Below are 20,564 nucleotides of genomic sequence, written 5' to 3' on the forward strand. Positions count from 1 at the left end.
TCAGATATCATTAATTGCAAGACAAACATCCTGACGTGCATGTTCCACCTATTGTTCCATTCAAGGACAAAGTGACCCACCCTCTTAGTTACGTAAAAAACCTATCACCCTATTTGTTGAGGGTCAATCCTAATGCTCTCTTTTAATCAAATTTATCTTGGGATGGTTCTGAGCAATATATACAATTCACGAGACAATACAATTAAGTATTGGAACAGTAATAGAGATTCAACAAACATTTTCAGATTAGTTTCAAATTTTATCGATATAATTCTGACAATTGTGCTTTATCACAGTGCTAATGAAATTTCAATGCGTTTTATACACAATTTTATATTACCACCATATTACTATGGCCATAATTATTTTATGAAATTTTATAAATTTTATATCTTTCGTACAATTTTATACACCTTACATTTATAGTATGTTTTATAAAATTGTATAAAATCACAGTTATGTTATAAAGTGCATTATATATATATAAATTGAAGAAAGAGTTAGAGATAATCTCTAAAAACGAATACATAAAAGTCAGTACTACATAGGATAAAAAGCCAGGAAGCATTACTTTGTCAATTTTTCCTAACGATCTTTCAAATTGCAGGTTTGCGGATTTATATTCGTATGCAATAACGTTGCACTGGTATTTGTGCTCCATGGTGATTAGTCGTTGCTGCTACGCCGTCTATCCATCCATCCATCCATTTTACCCATCCAAGTCGAAGACGATGCATCGTCATTGCAACCGGCAGTCTCTCGCGGGCTGTCGTTCGCGCCGCATGCAGTTCCGCATTCGTTCTCCTTCAGATCGCGCCTCTTATTAGTAGATCGCGTTTTAAGATGAGATAGAAATAGGTGATAGTAAATTAATTAAATAGTGATCAACATTTAGCGATGTTCGATCGATAATACTGTTTGAATCAAGTGTTGCAGTAGGATCCGGTGAGTAACATATAATTTTTTTAATCGCCGCAGTCCCTCTTCCAGTGTTAACTGTTAACGTAATTACTTCTAGCTGCATCTGACCGTGCTAAAAACCACGAAATACCGCCCTGTTGCCTGTACCGTTAATTTTAATGACTAATTCAACCTATTACACGGTTCTGGACTGGTGCTTGCATAATAAGTCATGATTCTCAGAAGTAGCACCCCTTTGCAACTTATTACTATCATTTAATGCCGGTAGATTTCAAGTTTGATAATGTCGATTATATGAAAAAATAACACCTAATGCGATTTAATATAAATTTTCAATTGGAAGATGACAATTGCCACGCAATATAGTTTTATCAATATGGCAATGATTTTTGCTTCTTTATTGCAGTTTGAATTATTATGTCTCTTATTTTGATAAACAACAAATTTCAGCGTAAACTGAGAACAAAGAATTCTATGCATTAACAACGATTCAAGCTCAAGAAATTTATTAAGAATAGGAAGATGTAATTGAGTCGGAAATGGTCCAATGAATGCAGTAGGAACAGTCTAATATACCAAACACGCAAATGCCTTGGTACTTAGGCGTTACTAAGATTATCAGTTTCAAATTAAGAATTGGAACCAGAAAAACTCGAAGGCATTCAACCCGCAGACTTCGATAGCTTATCGTTGGCACCACCTTCACCCTGAACCCGAGTCCGAGGGCTAAAAAAAGATGACAGAAACGTAGTAAATTGGTTACAGGTGAAACTGGAAGGGTGGAGTTCGAATCAAGAGCAGCGAGAAAAAGTGACAGGCGAAAAAATGGATTCTCACGACAACCAGATAGGGCTCCAGCTTCTTGATCCATGGCTAGATCTACGTGGGACGCCACGAGCCGTAATCACGCCAGGTGGGTAGAAACGAACAGGTATTTGGAGCGCGACAGGAGCTCTCCCGGAGAATGTTCTCTGCAGCTGACTTGCACCATGCGCGCGGGGATTCGCATATTACCTAATGCACACGCACGGCAAATGAAATTAGCGGCGATTAGGTCAGAAGGTCACCCAGTTCGCGCTTACCAAGGTCGACCGAGCCAATCGAACGATGGATCACGTATAGGTGCTTATGCATCTGTGTTCATGCGTGCCTTCTAACAGGTAAAAAGTCGTGACGACATCGCATGTGCAGCATTTTTTGCCATACTATGGAATGCCGGAGGATCTCTCCGATGATGACTAGAATTTTTTCTTCGATACATTGTGACTAGTCACGAAATGGATTAGTAGAAATGGATGTACCATCTGTTCACAGTTACCATGTACTGAATACGAAGTATACATGCGACGTGTGCTATGTATAGAACATTGTGAAATTTTACTATTGATAAAATTTCAATGTAAATAGAAAATGTATATAAAAGTTGCAAGATATTTATTGCAAACGTATACTTAGCATTTAGTAAAAAATTAGTATATACCATAATAACTACTTTGAACATATAACAAGTATTAAAGATCGTCTGACAAAAGATTAAGGATTATTAATATGATTGATAATATGTATTTGTACCAAGTATCTTGTAGTTTCTTTTGGGTTGGATCATGTGAAATATCGTTCTCTCATAGACCAAATTTGGATCAATTTTCTCTGCTAAATTTTGTCACATTGCTGATTATCAATCGTACCAAAGAAGGAGAAATTTATTGTAAGTGGCATTTACCAAATATTCGGAAGATTTATGATGGAATTTACTGTTACATATGTCATTTACTCGTAGCAGTAAATCATCGATAAATCGTCATTTTTTAAGAATTGGAAACTAATTGCATTATCTACATTGAATTGACAGAAAAAGTGAAGTTGATGATCGATTTGGTTTATTCGAGGCTAATGCATTACCAGTAATCTCGTACATCATTCTATTCCTATGGAACTCTTTCGGAAATTCTGACCAGACGCTGCACGTTATCACAGAGATAATAATAGTTAATTACAAAAGAGGAAACAAACACCATTGACAGATATCGAGGAACCGATTGTTCGTGTGACGAACGCCGAGCTCGGAATGATCTCTAGCGAAGGGACGAGCCGATGAGGAAGAGAGAGAGGGAGAGTCAGGAGAGGTCACAGCAGCGGAATAACGTGGAATGGAATGGCATGGACGTAGCCAGTTCGCATTGAACTGCCGAATCACGCGGATCGTTTCGATTTTCCTCTCTCTCTCTCTCGTGACCGGTTTGTTCCCTCGCCACGCTGGACGCCCGTTTACGGTTGATACTGCCACCAGCCATTTCTACCTGACCCTAAAATTGGATACCTATGTGCAGGTGCGGTTACGATGAGGTTATGTCACACTTTATAGTGTATATACGTATATACGAAGAGACGTGGGGTTTCTGAGGGTTCTGGTTAAACGTGTATGTACAGAAAAAGTTATGTATAATAGGGTATAATAAAGACACCATGTACACGAGACACTTATCGAAGTCGGTTTAAAGGGCGTTAGAGAGGAAAGGCAAGAGATAATAAAGGTTACCGCGCGACCCGTTGAATCGTTTACGCGGGTGTCGCGTGTGTGGGCTGTCTGGTGTTCCCAGCGGAACGACGGTACCGTCCAAGCTGCTCCCGTTGACAAAGTGTAGGCCGAAGAAACAAACCTATCATCGCCACACCCTGCGGCCAGACGTGAAAAACGTCCAGATCCGATGGAACCTTGTATTTGTCGATACATCCTCAGCATTGTGCACCTCTCCTGTTTTATAACAACGTCTTGATGTTTTTCCAAGTTCGTTTTATTTATTAGCTTTTGAACCGCCTTATAGAGATTTAACTAAGTTCGAATATTTAAAAAATCCTGTAGTTTGTTTTTTCTAATTGCTAACTATGTTGCCTGTATCTGTTCTAGAACTAATAACTCTATCCAGATGCTGTACTAAATCCATATAATTTTAACCCGAAGTCTGAACATCATCCTGACTCCAAAGAAACTTTATCTGTGATGTATTCTCAGCATTCTGTATTTCTACTATTTCATACTCATATCTTGGAGTTTTTCTACACCTATTTTGCTTATTTATTAAAATACCTTATAGAGGTTCAAGTAAACTTGAAGACTTAAATAATTAAATTAATTTGCTTTTTCTAATTACTAACTCCATCATCTCCATCTGTTTTAGAACAAATAACTGTACTCTGCTGCTGTTATAAATCTACATAACATTAACCTGAAATCTAAACACCATCCTGACCTCCAAAAAGTTAGTATTTAAGAATCTTGCATAGCAATGAAGAAGTTTGGCCGTGCCACAAACACAAACAAACTACAGAGCACGAGCGCACAGATCGTTTATAATCAACTGTAAATGATAGACGCGAGATTATCGAGCCATTGGGTTACACGTCCGCGCTCGTTCGTCCAAACGGCGAATCTGTCAATTTGCCAATTATGTAAGACCAGTTCTGTTCCACGAGAACACCGGGCAACGATCCGTTTCTGCAGGAATTTCAATTCCTTCGGCGGACAGGAATCGCGCGCAACTTAGTGTTAGCAGCGACTAACCGGTCATGCACATGCGCCTTATGTACAAACGGATCTTGTATCGCTATGTATCACGCTCTTCCATCAAACAGTACCTCCGCACGTTCATTCTGATGAGTTGTGTACCCATGAAAAGTTGATTATAATTTCCTAATTAAAAGCCGAAGAAGTTAGGTTACGTAATATCATGTATGAATATAGCTTTAACAAGGGACTAATTATATTATTAGTTCCTATTGAACTGTAAATATTTATATAAATTTATGTAAGATTGGTGCATGTGTCATTTCTTGAATTTAGCGAATCTACTACATTTTGGCATATCACATTCGTTTTTAAATTTCTTATAAAATAAGAATTTACAGCCTAATAATTATTTTAATTCTTGCTTCTAGAATGGTGATTAAACTGCAGTTTTTTATTCTTATGGATATAACTGAAGGATAAAGCTATATGGATATAACTACATGTAATAATAATCAGCAATTTATTTTACTTTATGTATTTTTGCATGTATTTTTACACTTATGTATTTTCCATAAATGCATAAATATCTGCAATTTAATGATCATAGTTTCAAATCTGTGAAGTCACTATTACAGTATTATAACTACAGCTATACAAAAGACGCCTGTTTCAGGAAATTGTATTGTATGAATTTGATAGAGTACACAGGGCTCAAATTAAGATTAGAATTTGATTGTATTCTCTATGGGGACACCCTGTAGAAGGATGGACAACGGGTCGCGTGTGCATTGCGAGTTTAGTATGTACGCCGCGAGTATTTCGCGTCGAGCAAGCGGCCACGGGTGCAGGGTAGTACTTACGTACGTATGTACAGAACGTAGTTACGTACCGGGCATGCATCTTTATTATTGGCCGAGAACCCGTACGCGAGGCGAGGTTCGATGAACCTTTATAGCTACGTATACGGACGTGTACCCTTCTGATTGAAACTCTCCCAAGTGCATATTCGCTGAAAATCCACTGGGTCTCACCAGTTCTCCTGGGAACCGGTATTTCTTCAACACATTGTAACTAACTTCTTCAACATTCATTTATAACATATTAACGCTGCTTTATCTATTAGCTAGCAAATATTCCCAAATATATGTGTATCAGGTTTGGAAAATATTTAGCGAAAGTTAAGAAAGATTTATCTAGAACTCGAACTTTTGCCATATGCGTATGTATGATTTCATCAGTCTTTTCTTGAAAACTTTTTCATCTTTTTTGGTAATTGCTTGCGTTGAATAGCTTTTACAAGTTTGTAGAGTATTCCAGTTTTTGTCTATGACCCTGGAATGTGTCTCCTAAATATTATAATATTGTATTATAATTATATATATATATATTGTATTATGACTGCCATGCAAAATATTCTATATTATAATGTAGATTATATTATAAATATAAATAATAATGTTAGTATGTACATGTATATTCGGTAATTGAGACATAATAACTTCTATATACATAATCTATAGATTCGTTTCAAATTTTATTAATATATAATACATACTAACAAAATTTCAAAATGTTTTGTATAACGTAATTCATAATAGTTTTCGAACAAGTCGATACAATATATTATCTGTCATCGTGTATTCGTAGATATTTCTCGACTTATCGCAGCCGATTTACTTCTTATCGCATCACCTCGAATTCCGTCGTGTTTTCTGTGTACTTGAGAAGTGTAGTCCTAATGGAAGATGTTATGGGTGAACTACGTGCGTTATAGGTTAAGAAATGTTTTGTTTGTGATCCCGGTGAAAGTTGTAACGTAATCAATTAATAAACCGGGACTTTTTGTATCAGAAAAGTTATATCGATCCCAGTAGTGGACGTGGACCAAACAACATGTTTCGACAAATATTGGACGCTTTAGGAGGGAACTCGGTACATACGCATATACGTACAGTGGCTAGTGGCTACAAAAGAATATTCCCACATAGCCTTATCTTTTGGTTAAACGTCTTTTTATTAGATCCTATATTTCGTTTTCATAGTACTAAATTTTCGTACCATAAGTGTTACTAGACATGCTACTAAATGATATAATTTAATATACATGGACTTAATTAATGACATATTATATAAATACTATAAAAAATACGTGATATAATATGTAAAAAGTTTTTGTAGCCACTTAAGTATAATTCTAATATTCAAAGAGAACCTCTGGGTTCCGTCCTTCTCAAAATATGTATACCTAGTTCATACGTATATATGTATATTCGCGTACTGTGGAAAATGTTAGATGCGCCAGTATTGCGCTGTCGAGTGGCGGCCTTCGTTTCTATAATTATTTAGTGCATGTTTCGTTGGTAGCCACAGTTAATACGTATCCACTGCGTGAACAGATCGAATTCGTGTTCGTAAGAGAAGATATCTTGTCAAGGATGTCACACTTGCGGTTTCAACGCTGCACCTGTACTATTAATCCAAAGACGTTTGCGTGCGTTCACATGTACTCAGATCAGATACTCGCGAGAGTGGTTTACGGCGAGTGGGGGAACGATGTACCGTTTAATTATATTTTCTTAAATCTGATTGTATGTGTTGTATTAATTGGTTGCCTTTTCCTGTTTGTCACAGGCTCGAAGCGGAATGTCCGTGGGTTCGGGAGGGCGGGCACCGTTTAAGCGGGCAACAGCCACTTCTATCCCAATCACGAACAAGTCCACGAAAGCCCGGTGAGTACCAATTGTTTATTATACCATTATAAGATCTATTACATTCAGAGATCATAACTTTATAATTTATATAAATTTAGTTAAGAATAGTTATTATAGATAATTAAAATTTTGTTGATTACTGGTGACCATAATTGTGACTGGTGACTGAAGTTGTTTTTGGTTATCATTAACTATTATGGATGGCGAAAAGATTCTTTTGTTACCACTAACGATTTTTGGTTATCTTCAACCATCATCAATTTTTATTAACATCACTGATATTTACTATCTAGTACTAATTGTAAAGTTAACAATACCGAAAACAATTAAAAAATGTTTCGCAAATTAATAATAATTACAAGTATACAACAAAATTTTAATAATAAGTTATTCATAGGCTGCAGATTTTTATACATTTATGGGAAATCTGAAGGTGCAGAAATGCAACAGTGAACATAATATGCAAAAATATATAAAATATCCAAAACAGTGTTTATTATGATATTTGATAAACAAATCTGTATTTAAATCCTACTTCTTTAATTATCTTCATAAAAATATAAAAATACATAAATATGATTTAGTTATTCATAGCCAAAATCATTTAATTTAAGATATGAATTGTTATATTAGAACTAATTGAGATTTAGTCACTACATACGACTCCTAATAAATGTAATTCCGCTATGATAAGCTTTTCATTTGCGTTACGTTTAGAGTGAAAGCTAGTTAAAAATGATATATACACTAGGAATTCGCTTTCGCTTTTTCTGCTTCGGCGCCTATATAAGTCGCCTCTATACTTTGCCATTTATTGCGAAACAAACGTGCGTTTGTTTACTTCAGAGCATTTCATTTCATTTTTCCATTTGATCAAACGATAATATATCTTTGAAAATTCCTACATTGTCGATATAAGTCGATAACAATGAAAATACGAAAAGTTGACGTATAGATGGCGATAGTATGTAGTCGGCTTGACGATAAACTCGTTGGTTAATGTAATAAACATTGGAAGCCGTGGGACCGAAGCCTGGCTTGTTACCGCAATCGTAATGGCTTCCTTCAACAGACCCTGCCATGTCTGTTACGCATCGAGAAACCGGTCGAGCGATTATTTTTTCAGAAATTCCGTTATCTACCTGTCGCAGCCATTGGCGTCGCTTTCTCTTTACCAATCACTTTACTGGACTGTACTAACAGTAGTTCATTTGATTCCAATTAAGTACATTATAAAGTAATTTTAACTCAGATTTCTGAAAATACATGAATCGGTTATTCTGTAATCTGGATGAATAGTACAATTTATAGGGAAAAATTTATTTGTGACTAGTTTGTTGGATTAAGTGTAGCGCCATTTCGGCAACTGTGATCAAGTTGGGGATATAGCTCAGTGGTAGAGCATTCGACTGCAGATCGAGAGGTCTCCGGTTCAAACCCGGGTGTCCCCTATAATTTTTTCTTTCCCTATAAAATTTTTATCGATTTCTTGATTCTAAATTATTATAAGATAATATCAAATATATGGTATCGAGATTAAGAAAAATATGGTATTAATAAGTCTACTCTTATCAAGTTTACTTTTTATGATAATCCTAGGCCTGGTTTATGTACATAAATGAAGAGTAAGGAGAAAAGAAAGAATGTCACAAAATAGCTTTAATGAAAAAATTAAGTTTTAATATTTATGTCTATTCTATTCTTTATATCATTTCCATCAAAATATGAATTTGTATAGGTATCCACAGACCAGATATAGAAAAATATTCTACGGTAGAGAAACCAGTAACGGTTCCTTTTTTCCTTGTTAAGACCACTTGTTACTGGCAGTTTACGTAAGACGTTAAGAGAGCATTAGCCAAGTACAGACACGAAATGAAATCGATCCGATTTACTAGATCCCCATTCTTAGTAAATGGATCGAACGACTGAGGGCATTGACCAGCGGTCAGCGATGAAACTGACCCATCATCTGGTCACATCTCGATGCATGTCATAATTGCTGAACACTTTAAATCCGTTCAAGTTCCTCCACATTCTTTTTTAAAGAAACACATTGTAGTTGAGATCACGCAATTCATTAAATGCTCAAGATTAAGTGGGTCAAAGATTAATCTCGTTTAATTGCAGAGAACGAGTCTGTCGTAACTGGTAACGACACAAGAAAATCCTACGATCTTTAAGGAAACTAGATCTAACCTACTACGTTTTTTCGATCTGTCATCTCTGTTTCTGTATTTTATGGCTCGCCAAACTGATAGTACATATATATATATATATGTATATATATTAGGTTTAGTAATTGAACCCATGAATTCCATAATAGTACAAGTTCACTTTTCTACGCTATATTATGTTAACTTTGACAATTTCAATCTAGTCTCTTTTTCAAAAACTTCATTTTATTAGCAAAATAAAAAATATCAATCAAGGAAACTCGAGAAAGGAACTCTTAAAGGTTTTGTTAAGATTTCAAATTTAACCTCCAAATAGTGCTATTGGGCATAGTAAGTCTAATAATTTGTTGTATTACTATTATACTACTATTATATTACTATATTCTATTTAGGGTATTTCATTTTATTTTGTATTTTACTTGTATTTTCATTGTGATAGGGATTAATAATGAAACTAAATTAAGTTAATAATTCAGGAATCATGTGATTTTGTCTCAAATTGTTATGTTCTCCAGTGGGTCAATGCTTAGATGAGAGTTAAAAATCTTTCCTTATTTCTTGTAAAAATCTTTTTTATAAAAAAGGAACTGCATTTAAATAGCCAGAATTAGAAAGATTAAACCGTATACTGTATAGTTACTGGCGATTTTTTACAGATAGATATGTAGAAACAGGAATTAAAAAGACGTAAAGGAGCCTCGTCATTGTAATTCGATAATAAGTTCGCTGTTCATGCGATTGTTGTGGGCGCAGGTAGGAGTGTTAACGCGCCTACGTGTTGCACAATCCTTTATTAGTCATTTGCATATTTCTTGAAGAAATCTTACGTGATTCGGTGATGTCGTATGCATCGTTTTTGTCCACTCTTTCGCTCATGAAAATTTAATACACTTTGTCACTTTGTAATGCATGTAGCAACAGGATTGTTGCAATCAACCATAGGCTTTGTAATATATGTGTAATTGAAGTCTCCATGACATACATTGTATTTAACGTATTATACAAGGTTAAAAATATAATAATATACAATTTTAGAATACAAGTGCACAAATTTCAATTTGTTAAATTTATAACTTAGGTTACTATTATACTCACAATCTAGTTACAAATTAAAGATCGTATTTGAATCGTGTTTGCTCGATTTTACAAATTCTCGTCTCTGTAATATCTCATAAATATAAAAACAGCGTTTTTATTGAAAATTTCAGATCGAAACCCGAACCAAAGCCACCGGCCGGCACGGGAAAAAAGCGGGACGTGGTCGCGTCGTTTTTCAGCCCGAAAAGGCCAACGAGCAGAAAAGTCGAGCGGCCTGGCAGACACGAGGCGAAGCTAGAGGAGCGACACCACAAGTGAGTTTCAAGTCGAACGAGTCTCCGGCGATTGGATTACCATTACCACAAACCATGCGTCTCTCACAATGATGCGAGCCATGTGACACGTTTTGCCAGTTAGGCGCGTGTGGCGGCCTCCTCTCTTTTACGGAACAGGAAAAAACCGAAACGAACGCGAAAAGAGAGAAAAGGGATACGTACGATGCGTCGTTAGCTCATAGGAAGGTTCAGTGACCTCATACACGCTTCTTTCCCGATCATTTCTCGATGCCATATGTTACTTGTACGCTGTTAAACGTACATGTATGTGCAACATAATAGACGAATATCATAATTTTCTATCAAAAAAGCAGTGGTTCACAGAAGTACTCGTATACCGACCACAGAGTTTTTTACGAATATATTATATGCATTCTACAAAACTTTTTGAAAATTCGTTAACAGTGTAACGGGACACGATCATCGTAATTATTGTACTACCATATTAATTGGGAATGTATATAGAAATTACAAGACATATATCGGAAATATACACTCAATAGAAAATTAGTATACAGCATGAATACTATTCATAATTGATCTTCAGATTATCAATCATATTATATATTGCTTTGTTACCCGACGTTTCGTATTTTACTTCTTCAGTGTTATGCTGAAACTGAGTATTTCTAGATTTTATTAATGCTTTTCATGGTAAAAGAAGTGCCTCTGGTTGGCCAATGGAAATCGGCCATAAAAAGAAACCTGAAAACACTCAGTTTCAGGATAACCCTGAAGAAGTGAATTACAACATTCACGAAAGATCAGCTTACAAAATAATATATAACACGATTGATAACCTGAAGATCAAATATGATGAATTCAGAAAACCATCGTGGAAATCTTAAGTCAATAATAGTCTTAAATGTACAATTAATACTAAAGATTATTACTTATTAATATTAATACTTATTAATATAGTAAATAATAATTGACTTCAAATACTTTAATTTACGCGCAGTGTATGCTTCCAATAAGTATCTTGTAACCTCTATATATATAATTTTTAGATCTCTTTCAAATTTGATCGATATCAGATTTCAAAATGTTTTGTATAATATATATGTACATAAAAAGCTTCTAACAGTTTTCGAATACTTTCGTAAGCCACTATATATATTTCTGACTTTCCTATCGTCTCTACTTTCTATAAAAATTAGTATAAGCCAGACTTCACTTGTTGCGTTTTCCACAGGCGAAGATTTGGTTTGCGTGAGTTAGAAAAGTGGAAGTCCGGGACTGTATAGAGTACACTTTCTCCTACTGTCAAGATACGCTAGTTGATTGTTACGTGCAATAGCTTTACGCTGCTAAGCAGGCGAATTCTGGTCCGCAGAAAGTGCTACCGCGCTTTAAACCAGTTCCTTTTTTGCACTGGCTGCAGTTTCCTTCCTTTCCTCTTGTTCCTTGTGACCGCCAACAGCTCCGCCAGACTTGAGTGGCCGAGAGAACTCTTCAAAAATCACCTCATGATGCCTTGAGAACACGTGCGAATGTAAATCAGGGAGTTATACATTACTCTCGATTGGTTCACCATACCTGGTGACTTCATTGACTTCATCCAACAACTCAATCAATTAAAAAATTCATCAATCAATTTAAAAATTGATATAGAGTTGCAAAACATTTATTGCAAATGTGTATTTAGTGAAACAATTAATAGACACCATGAATAGCCTATTTGTAATAGATAATTGATTATGCTTTTACAATTTCTAGGACTACACTATACTGCAATACATACTTGGACGCATAATTTTCATATTATATACATATATTTCCTGTTTTGTTTCAAATTTTACAGATAGAATCATGAGAGGCATAACATAATATATCCATAGAAAATTTCTATAAATGGTGGAACACTTTCATGAACCACTGTATATTCTAATCTGTTGCTCGCGCATACATACAAAATTATAGTAATTAAATAGATTCATTATTCTTTCAGGGATATCTGGTTAGTCTGACCAACCTGTATGCATTTCTTCCTTCTAACATTTCCCTCTGAATCATGCTGTTTGACGTAAGAGGTCCATTCTAACCTACTAACTGGTCCAATCCTGTTCCAGGTGATTATAAATCAACCTCTCCATTACATCAGATAAGTCACGCTCATTTTTTCCCTATAACCACCACTTCCTGAAGAGTTCTTAAATACATTAAAATCTTGCATGTATATAAAACTCTGATTGATTAATTCTCTTCTTGATATTTTAGATTAAATGTCATATTTCGTATAAATCCAAATGTCCTAATATTTATGAACGAGAATATATATCCGTAGTAAAGTTGAAGTCCCCGAGTAATATCTCCTGGAGAGTATACAGTTGTTTGGCTTAAAGTCAGTTGACAATGTCTGCTCGTTGTCGTCTCTTAATTAAGATCTAAAGATGCGGCTCTTTACGCTAATAAAGAGAAAAGGAGAGAGAGAGAGAGAGAGAGAGAGAGAGAGAGAGAGAAGAAATGCACAGGTCGATTCTTACGGGGTCTCTAAAGTGGCGACTGCTCGACGGATCGACGACCCACTCTGACAATGAGAGCGGTACTTGGTCGACGTCGGACGACCTACATACCCAGTGAATCAAAAGTCAATGAGCTACTCGTTGCAGCCCGATAACTTCTTTGTATTTACGGCGATCCACCATAGAACGGTGTTCAGCCGAGTAAACACGTTAGTGAAGTCTTTAAGTCGCTATCAGTTATCAATGAACCTCATGTAACAGATGGCACGCATAATCTTTAACCACCAGATTTAACATCTAGATCCTTTCAAATTACAAATTATCTAATTATCCTCTTTGATATAAAATTGTAAGAAAGAACTGCATAATCTACAGCTTGTAACTATCAAATTAATTGGTAAATTATTTCTGTTCAGTGTTAATGAAATTTTAAAATGTTTTATATAACTTTATATACCTTCAAATGTTGTATATAAGTTTATTCTAGCTAAATCTATTTTAACTTTTGCTTCGAAATTTCTGAATATACACTAGTACACTTAGGTCTGACAAACTGAATATTTCTAAAAGATACAGACAGAGGCTATTATGAATGGAATCACTATAATAGAAGCTTGCGACGAGACGCTCTAAAGGCCTTTGAATAATGGCAAAGTCAATTGGTAGAAAACGGGGAACAGAGTGACGTCATGCGTAAGCTGACCGAGGAATCAACATCAACTCCGCACCGCGGCCTTTATCTATTCTTCGTAATCGTTTATCAGCCACTTCCAAAAAAGAATCCAGAATTCGAACCGAACCAAATGGAAGACAACCCACATTCCAGCCTTGTAATCGTTGCCTGTTCAGTATTTGCACAAGGCGACTGCAACAATCGCTGTTTGCTTTGGATATAAATGTTTGTATCAAGCGTATCGCAGCCGCGTGACGAAAATACGCCTGCGTATTTTTCTTCCTTTGCTTATTCTGTCGTCACTGATCATCGTCATTTTTACCGACTGAGCTTCATTTTGGAGCACACTGAATACGTATATATATATATATATATATATAACGTTTAAAATAACAATACCCATATCTTAAAACTAGTATTTTTATCATATAGTGGCGGACAAAAGAAAGTTTATAGAATAAGAAATACAAAAAAAGATATCGTAATTTCACAAAATGAATATATATTTAATAAGAGCAATGCCACAGAATAAATGACATTTAAAATTAAAAATTTTTAATATAAATTAAAAATTTATTTTATTTTTAATTTTTAATTTCAAACTTTTTCTATTTTCCATTATATGTTACGAAAGAGTTTTTTCAACCTTTTTATTTATTTTAAGTATACTTTATTGTTGTAAGTAAAGCTTGTTTTGTAAAGTGTATAGTAATTTAAAAAGGAACTTAAAAAATGATGAAAAGATTTAAGAAATGAAGTCACAAATTCGGTGTGTCCCAAAACAAAGTTCAGCCTTTTTAAATTTCCGCCCAATTCACCGGCATCTCACATCGTTCCTTATCTTACAGTATCGCCGCAAAGAAATCCATAGCACCTTTCTCTTGCCTACGAATCACCGAAGAAAAGAATTCGCCGAAATCGTTGTCTGTCCTAATGCTATTACACGAATCGATCACGTCATAAAGTATGCATGAGCGATGGAACCTCCTACACTTACACCTGGCGATAATGATATCTCTTTTGCGTCTCCTTGAGCCACAGATAAGGTTATGTCGTAAGCGGCGCAATTCCTTGGACGTGACAATTCACGAAAGAGGTTTATAAGCTCGTTAGTTCGATCAAACTAAACGCTTGATGTCACGGTGATTCAGAGAAAGCACGTTCAATCAGCCTTGATCTCGTTTATCGAACAGCCCGGCTTATATTTCGCTCTATTTTCGTATTCTGATTCGAATAGAACGAACCAAAGAATTGTTAGCTTTGAATTGATACCTTTTCTTTAAAGTTAGAATGACGAGAGTTAACTATAAGATCAGTTAAATACATGTTAAGGGAAGCAGAACAAATCGAAGGGCTGAAAAACCATCGAGATAAGAAATGTACAATCAATCTTCTGGCGTCTGGAGGAACGCAATGACGTAAATTGTTGCATAGGAACGTTATATGGAATATTAATCGAGGAATGAACAACGCGCGAACATTTAAGTGCATCGACAAGCCGACGTGTCTACATCGTAGCGGACATTCTCTTATTGATATTACCAACGCATCCACCTTCGTACGCCTGGGAAATGTTAAACCATGCTAGACGCAATTATATGTTGTTCTAGACAATTAGGAGAACATAATACTCAAACGGATTGATCGCTCGATGAGATATTTGAATTCTTCTCATTGTTCCTTCTGTTCTTTAGTCTCACGGAGAGATATGTCTGTATGTGCATTTATAAAGTGCAACAGGTATTCCATATAATCCAGCAAATGTTATTTAGATCGAGCAAAGTAACGTGTCGGTGAAGTAGGTTAGGATACCACCCAAAGAAGAAGAAAGATCTTAACTGATTTTTAATTAGTCATTTTCTTCAGATTTCGTTATGAATATGTAGTAACTCATAAAAATTGAGAACTTATTTTATTTTATAAAACAGTTTGAAATTTCACTATCATATAATAAAAACGACTGTCATGATTGTATTGATAAAATGTGAAGCAGGAATGTATATATTGATTGTATTTATTATGATATGACTCGCAATAGTCTCATGACAGTGTTAATGAAATTTCAACATAATATATTCATAAAATGTATATACAAGTATTCGAATACTTCTGTGATTCACTGTATGTACATATAAAAAGAAAAGAAACAGTGAATCGAATGATTATTCATAGGAATTTTCGCAACACCCCGTACAACGAGCTTATTATGTTAAATCTGCCGAACGCGTATTCCCCAGACTTTTTTTAGATTCGGCGCCAGTGGACGCCAGCCAGGATACTTTCCAACATCGCATCGCGACCATGTATATTTAGACGCATTTCTGCGTGTCTTTTTTTTTGGATCGTTTTTCCGCAGCCTCGACGTCTATATGCCTGAAGATATTTGCGATGACAAAGTGGACGCGTTGTATTTCCGCTAAACTGAATAGAAAAGCGTCAATACGGGTCTGATAATGACACATATGCACACGTTGCATAGTGCCACGGAAATAGGTCCATAATAAGCCTGCTTTACGAATGTGTTAGCTTTATAATGCGATCAGGTATATGCACAGCATGGCATTTTGTCCACGTTATTTAACTTACCTTGAAATCGATCCTTATCAGATTACAGTCGTTAGAGTCGAGTCATCGATTCGGACATTCCAAAGAGACTGATTTCGTTCTTCCCGTTCTGTATAACCATCTTGTTCCATTTTAATTCTGAATAACTCTCGCGTAACATAAGTTACAAATATTAGCAGAAATATAAGATTTCATTTCGATAATATAAGTAGATTCAACCTAGACCCAGCCTAGACTTATATTTAACCCAGACCTTGGCAAGACTTGAGTCATGTCGTCGGACTTAGCCCATACAAGCTTGGTATACTAATTCAGCTATACTAGTCTAGACTGTAGTATTTAGATCTCCTTATTTTATAGAATTCAGAATCTATGTACATACATGGGAAACCAGAAAAGGATTTAAGAAATGATATGAACGCCATTCTATAATGTTTTTAAATTAACATCTGATAATATATGTTAATTGTAGTAATCAGTTTTGCATTAGAAGGCAGGTCAAGGGCTCACCTCAGGTAGAGATTTATCCTGTGGAAGTTTAGGCCACCGGGTACATACCATATGTCGACCGTATGAGAAAACTGGTCGACGGTGAGACGTCTGCAGATTCCGTGGCCTCCTTAAGCAGCTTCTACCTCCTCTTCCTCGCCCCTCTGTACTCGCCTAACCATCTTCGACGGCGTACTCGTTCCCAGAGAGTTGGCGCAGGCTGTCTTAAGCCCCACCACGATCCTCGCCAATTATCTTTGTTTCTCTTTCATCTTCTCTCGCTATTGCGGTTACAGGGATCTTCGTTGTGAAAAAATCGAACAAGAAATCGAATGATCGAAGCCCCATCGGCGACTCGATCGGTTTAACAGGGCCCTTCCTGAAAGTGCGTGAAATTTCAACATTTCAACCTTTGTAGATGGCTCTACAAGTTCCTAATTCTCCCAAGAATATTTTATGTAAAATATTTTCTAAGAATCAGTGCTTCTCTATACTTATTTCTTAATTTTCTCCTTTAAACAGCTTCCATTTATTTTCAATGAATCTTTCATCTCGCGAGAAATCCGAAGCAATCTTATGCAATTGAAATTTCACTACCTCACACTACTGTCGCACAGTATATTTCGTCCGTATGATAAACATCATGATGTCCTTGCGATAGCCTGATAACGATTCGTCATAGACAGAAAAATGAGAATAATCGCTCTTTACATAAAGAGCATATTTTGTGTGTATCGAAAGTGGATCCTGAAAAGGATCAGCAGCATCATCGTTCGCTACAGTAACTTCCAAGTATATATTCGACGCCTAGACGCGTTCTCAAGCCCTTCGTCCAGCAAAATGGTCGGGGCCCGTGGTGGGGTAGACCATTCTGGAGGGGACACAAGTCGAGACTCGTATTCAGTGCTGGATGCACCGCTGTAGAGAGTGTGTTGTTTTTCTGTGTTCTTCAAAGCAAAGTTCTTCAAATCGTACAAAAAAGCATTATATCATCGATAGTACAAATAAGCTTGAGTTTCGAATTTCAAATTTTTTATCCAAAAACTAACGAATATACCATAATACACATAGAACGTTGAATTATCAATGATTGGAATTTCGCAAGTGGCTTTAAACTACCGATGTGTTTGAAGTTCAAACTTTGAACGAAGCTTGGACGCTCGGTTTCATCGGGGATTCGTTTGGAAGGTTTCTATCTGGCGAATTCGACGTTCAAGAATGCAAGCGTATCTTTCGAACAAATATCGAGAAGAAATACACTCGCACCACGGAAGTCGGCCGGTCGATGCAACAAGTGGTCGCCGTCGGAGGCTAAGATCCAGCCGAATCCTCCGTACATGCTCGGTTGGAATTCGTAAACGCTCGTGAGAGACACATAGGCCTCGAAAAGTGGCTCGAGGTCGTCGCATCTCGTATACAAATTTTCAAATTCCTTTTCGGGATCGTGTCACACGCTGTTGCTAAACGATCTCGTCTTTCCCTCGTCGTGTAACCTTAACTTCAAGTGACATCGTTCAGGGATCGAGAAAGCTCGTTTGGAGAAAAAAGAAGTCGAGGAAACTTTTCTCCGTGTATACTAGTTATACTTGAAATCCGATGTTGTTAATTCGACGACGTGAAAGTGGCACGTTTTCCCTACAAAGCATTCTGTAGAATTTCACCGTAAACCTTAGTATAGATACATCTATGCTATCCTACAAAAAGAGTAAAAAACAACTGTATTAAAATATTTCTTTCATTAGGCTATTGTGTATAACGTAAAAGCATTGATTATAGGGAATCTAGATTATCTCTAATATGTATATTTGTTGCTAATGAAGTTTGTCCTTGTGAAGGGGATAGATCCCCGAGATGAAATTCTTATCGATTGGGATCGTGTTACCTGTAAAATGGAATGTAATGGAGACTTCAAATAAGTCTTGTAGGAGTATAAATAATTTTGTTCAATGATCTTACCTAACATAATCAGTTTGTAAGGTGAATAAAAATTATAAATTGAACATTATGATAATGTCGTTAGCTGGACGATGAGAGGATAATAAATGTTCGTGTTTTCGGGAATGATGGTTTTGGAATTTCGGTTAAGTGTCCAGTGAAGTGTGAAGAGCGACCATGATGAAGTTCAGATCGCTGTTTCGCAGAGGCCAACAACAACCGCCGACGCAGTCGCAGCAGCAACAACAGCAACAGATCCCGCTGCGTCAGGCGCCAAGTGCCTCCTCGCTTGAGGCGAAGAACGAAACCCCATCGGTAGGCAACTGGGGCTCCCTCGGTAAGGAAGGAGCCAAAGGGAACGCTAAGGGGAGCTTCAATCCAAAGGGACCCGGCAAGGGGTCCAGGATGCAGGAGCTGGAGCGTGAGATCGAGGTGTTGCGCAAGGACCACGCACGACTCGAGTCGAATCTACGTGAGGCATCTTGCGATGCTCAGCATCTTCACGAACTACGCGCTGAACTCACCTCTCTCAAGGTAATTTTCCCATTTTAATCTTAACTTCCTAATGAATAAAGGGAAATAACGAGAAATGTCTATTTATCGTGATTTTCCATTTTATAACACATTTTATTTGTGATAATTGGGATTGCAATACTATTAGATCACAATGATTATAATGTTCAAAATGTCTATAAGATAGCCCTAAGAATTTGGTGTACTGATTAAAAACAGGGAATGTCTATTCTGTATTGGAACAAAACACAGGTAAAAGTAATTAATATTTTATTAATCATTCTTTTGTACGATATCTAAGTAAGATATAATTTCATTTTATGTGTGAAAAATACAGTTCAATTTATTGAATGTTGTTTCTTTCCTAGTAGACTAAAATATTAAAACTTAATTTTCTCAATAAAGCTATTTTGTGACATTCTCTGTTTTTTCCTTTACTCTTTATATATACACTAGATTGATTAATATCTATTTGGGTCTATTTTTATTGTGAATTTCTATCAAATTATGAAGCGTTTCAACGAAGAAGAATTGGATATTAAAATGAATTAAAAAAAATTATCGAAAATTCGCCAATAAGACAGTTTTCTTTTTTACAGTGAAAAGATACTGTTGTATCTCATATGTCCAACAAATTTTGAACTGTAGCTGAAATGTTTATCTCTATCTGATTTAATTACCAAACATAGTATTTTCATCATTATTTACAGTAGTCGTTACAAAATTTATTTGAAAATGGAAAAGACGATTAATTCTTCGAGAAAGAAGTTGTGAAGTTATAAATGGTAAAAATTCGAATTATATATAAATTTTTCTTAACTTTTCCTACAGATTTTCTAAACAATCTAATACATATCCGTTTAGAAATATCTATCAGCTAATAGCAGTTTTAATGGACTATAAATGAACGTTGAAGAAGTTACTTACGATATGTTGAACAAACATCTATTTCTAGTAATTAACAAGACACACGTCTTATTTAAAGTCAGTTTTGAAAATGGTGGAAATATCAATTTTTCAAACTTACATTAGAACAAAATTGATAGATAAAAATTTGTATGCCGCGAGGAAAAGATTCGTGTATCTATTTATTGTGTTATTTGCTTTTATTTCGGTCTCTCTCTATCTCGTCTCTTTCCGTTGTTCTACCTCACGTGTAGATCTACTTCTCCCACTTAAATCCCCATTCTCGTCTAACATCATTGACCTTACAAGGAAAACAAACACAGGAGAT

At 35.9% G+C, this 20,564-nt stretch overlaps 1 protein-coding gene, 2 long non-coding RNA genes and 1 other non-coding gene across 13 annotated transcripts in view; 2 read left to right on the plus strand and 2 right to left on the minus strand.

The window, feature by feature from the left end:
* Positions 1–721: 721 nt before the first annotated feature.
* The window catches only part of LOC126925724 (cytospin-A), a 28,291-nt gene continuing 8,448 nt past the window's right edge, over positions 722–20,564 (plus strand). For 2 of the 10 annotated variants that reach the window (XM_050741561.1, XM_050741562.1), the window contains exons 1-4: positions 3,090–3,251; positions 7,061–7,158; positions 10,526–10,669; positions 19,009–19,351. In XM_050741561.1, the coding sequence (XP_050597518.1) occupies positions 7,073–7,158; positions 10,526–10,669; positions 19,009–19,351 (573 nt within the window). In that variant the 5' untranslated portion in view covers positions 3,090–3,251; positions 7,061–7,072. Of the gene's footprint in view, positions 946–1,672; positions 1,835–3,075; positions 3,252–6,159; positions 6,193–6,239; positions 6,362–6,738; positions 6,985–7,060; positions 7,159–10,525; positions 10,670–19,008; positions 19,352–20,564 lie in introns of those variants that run through there. The other 8 variants (XM_050741565.1, XM_050741566.1, XM_050741569.1 and 5 more) reach the window with 7 other exon arrangements.
* Positions 8,520–8,591, plus strand: Trnac-gca (transfer RNA cysteine (anticodon GCA)). The gene has a single exon. It is a non-coding gene; the product is annotated as a tRNA-Cys (tRNA).
* On the minus strand, positions 10,094–14,502 carry LOC126925841 (uncharacterized). Its single transcript, XR_007714138.1, has 2 exons — positions 13,613–14,502; positions 10,094–12,166 (listed from the first exon to the last, which is right to left on the minus strand). It is a non-coding gene; the product is annotated as an uncharacterized LOC126925841 (long non-coding RNA).
* LOC126925822 (uncharacterized) lies at positions 15,656–18,793 on the minus strand. The gene is made up of 2 exons (XR_007714111.1): positions 17,377–18,793; positions 15,656–17,261 (listed from the first exon to the last, which is right to left on the minus strand). It is a non-coding gene; the product is annotated as an uncharacterized LOC126925822 (long non-coding RNA).

Source organism: Bombus affinis, chromosome 16 (genome assembly GCF_024516045.1).
Source record: "Bombus affinis isolate iyBomAffi1 chromosome 16, iyBomAffi1.2, whole genome shotgun sequence".
Classification (NCBI taxonomy): domain Eukaryota; kingdom Metazoa; phylum Arthropoda; class Insecta; order Hymenoptera; family Apidae; genus Bombus; species Bombus affinis.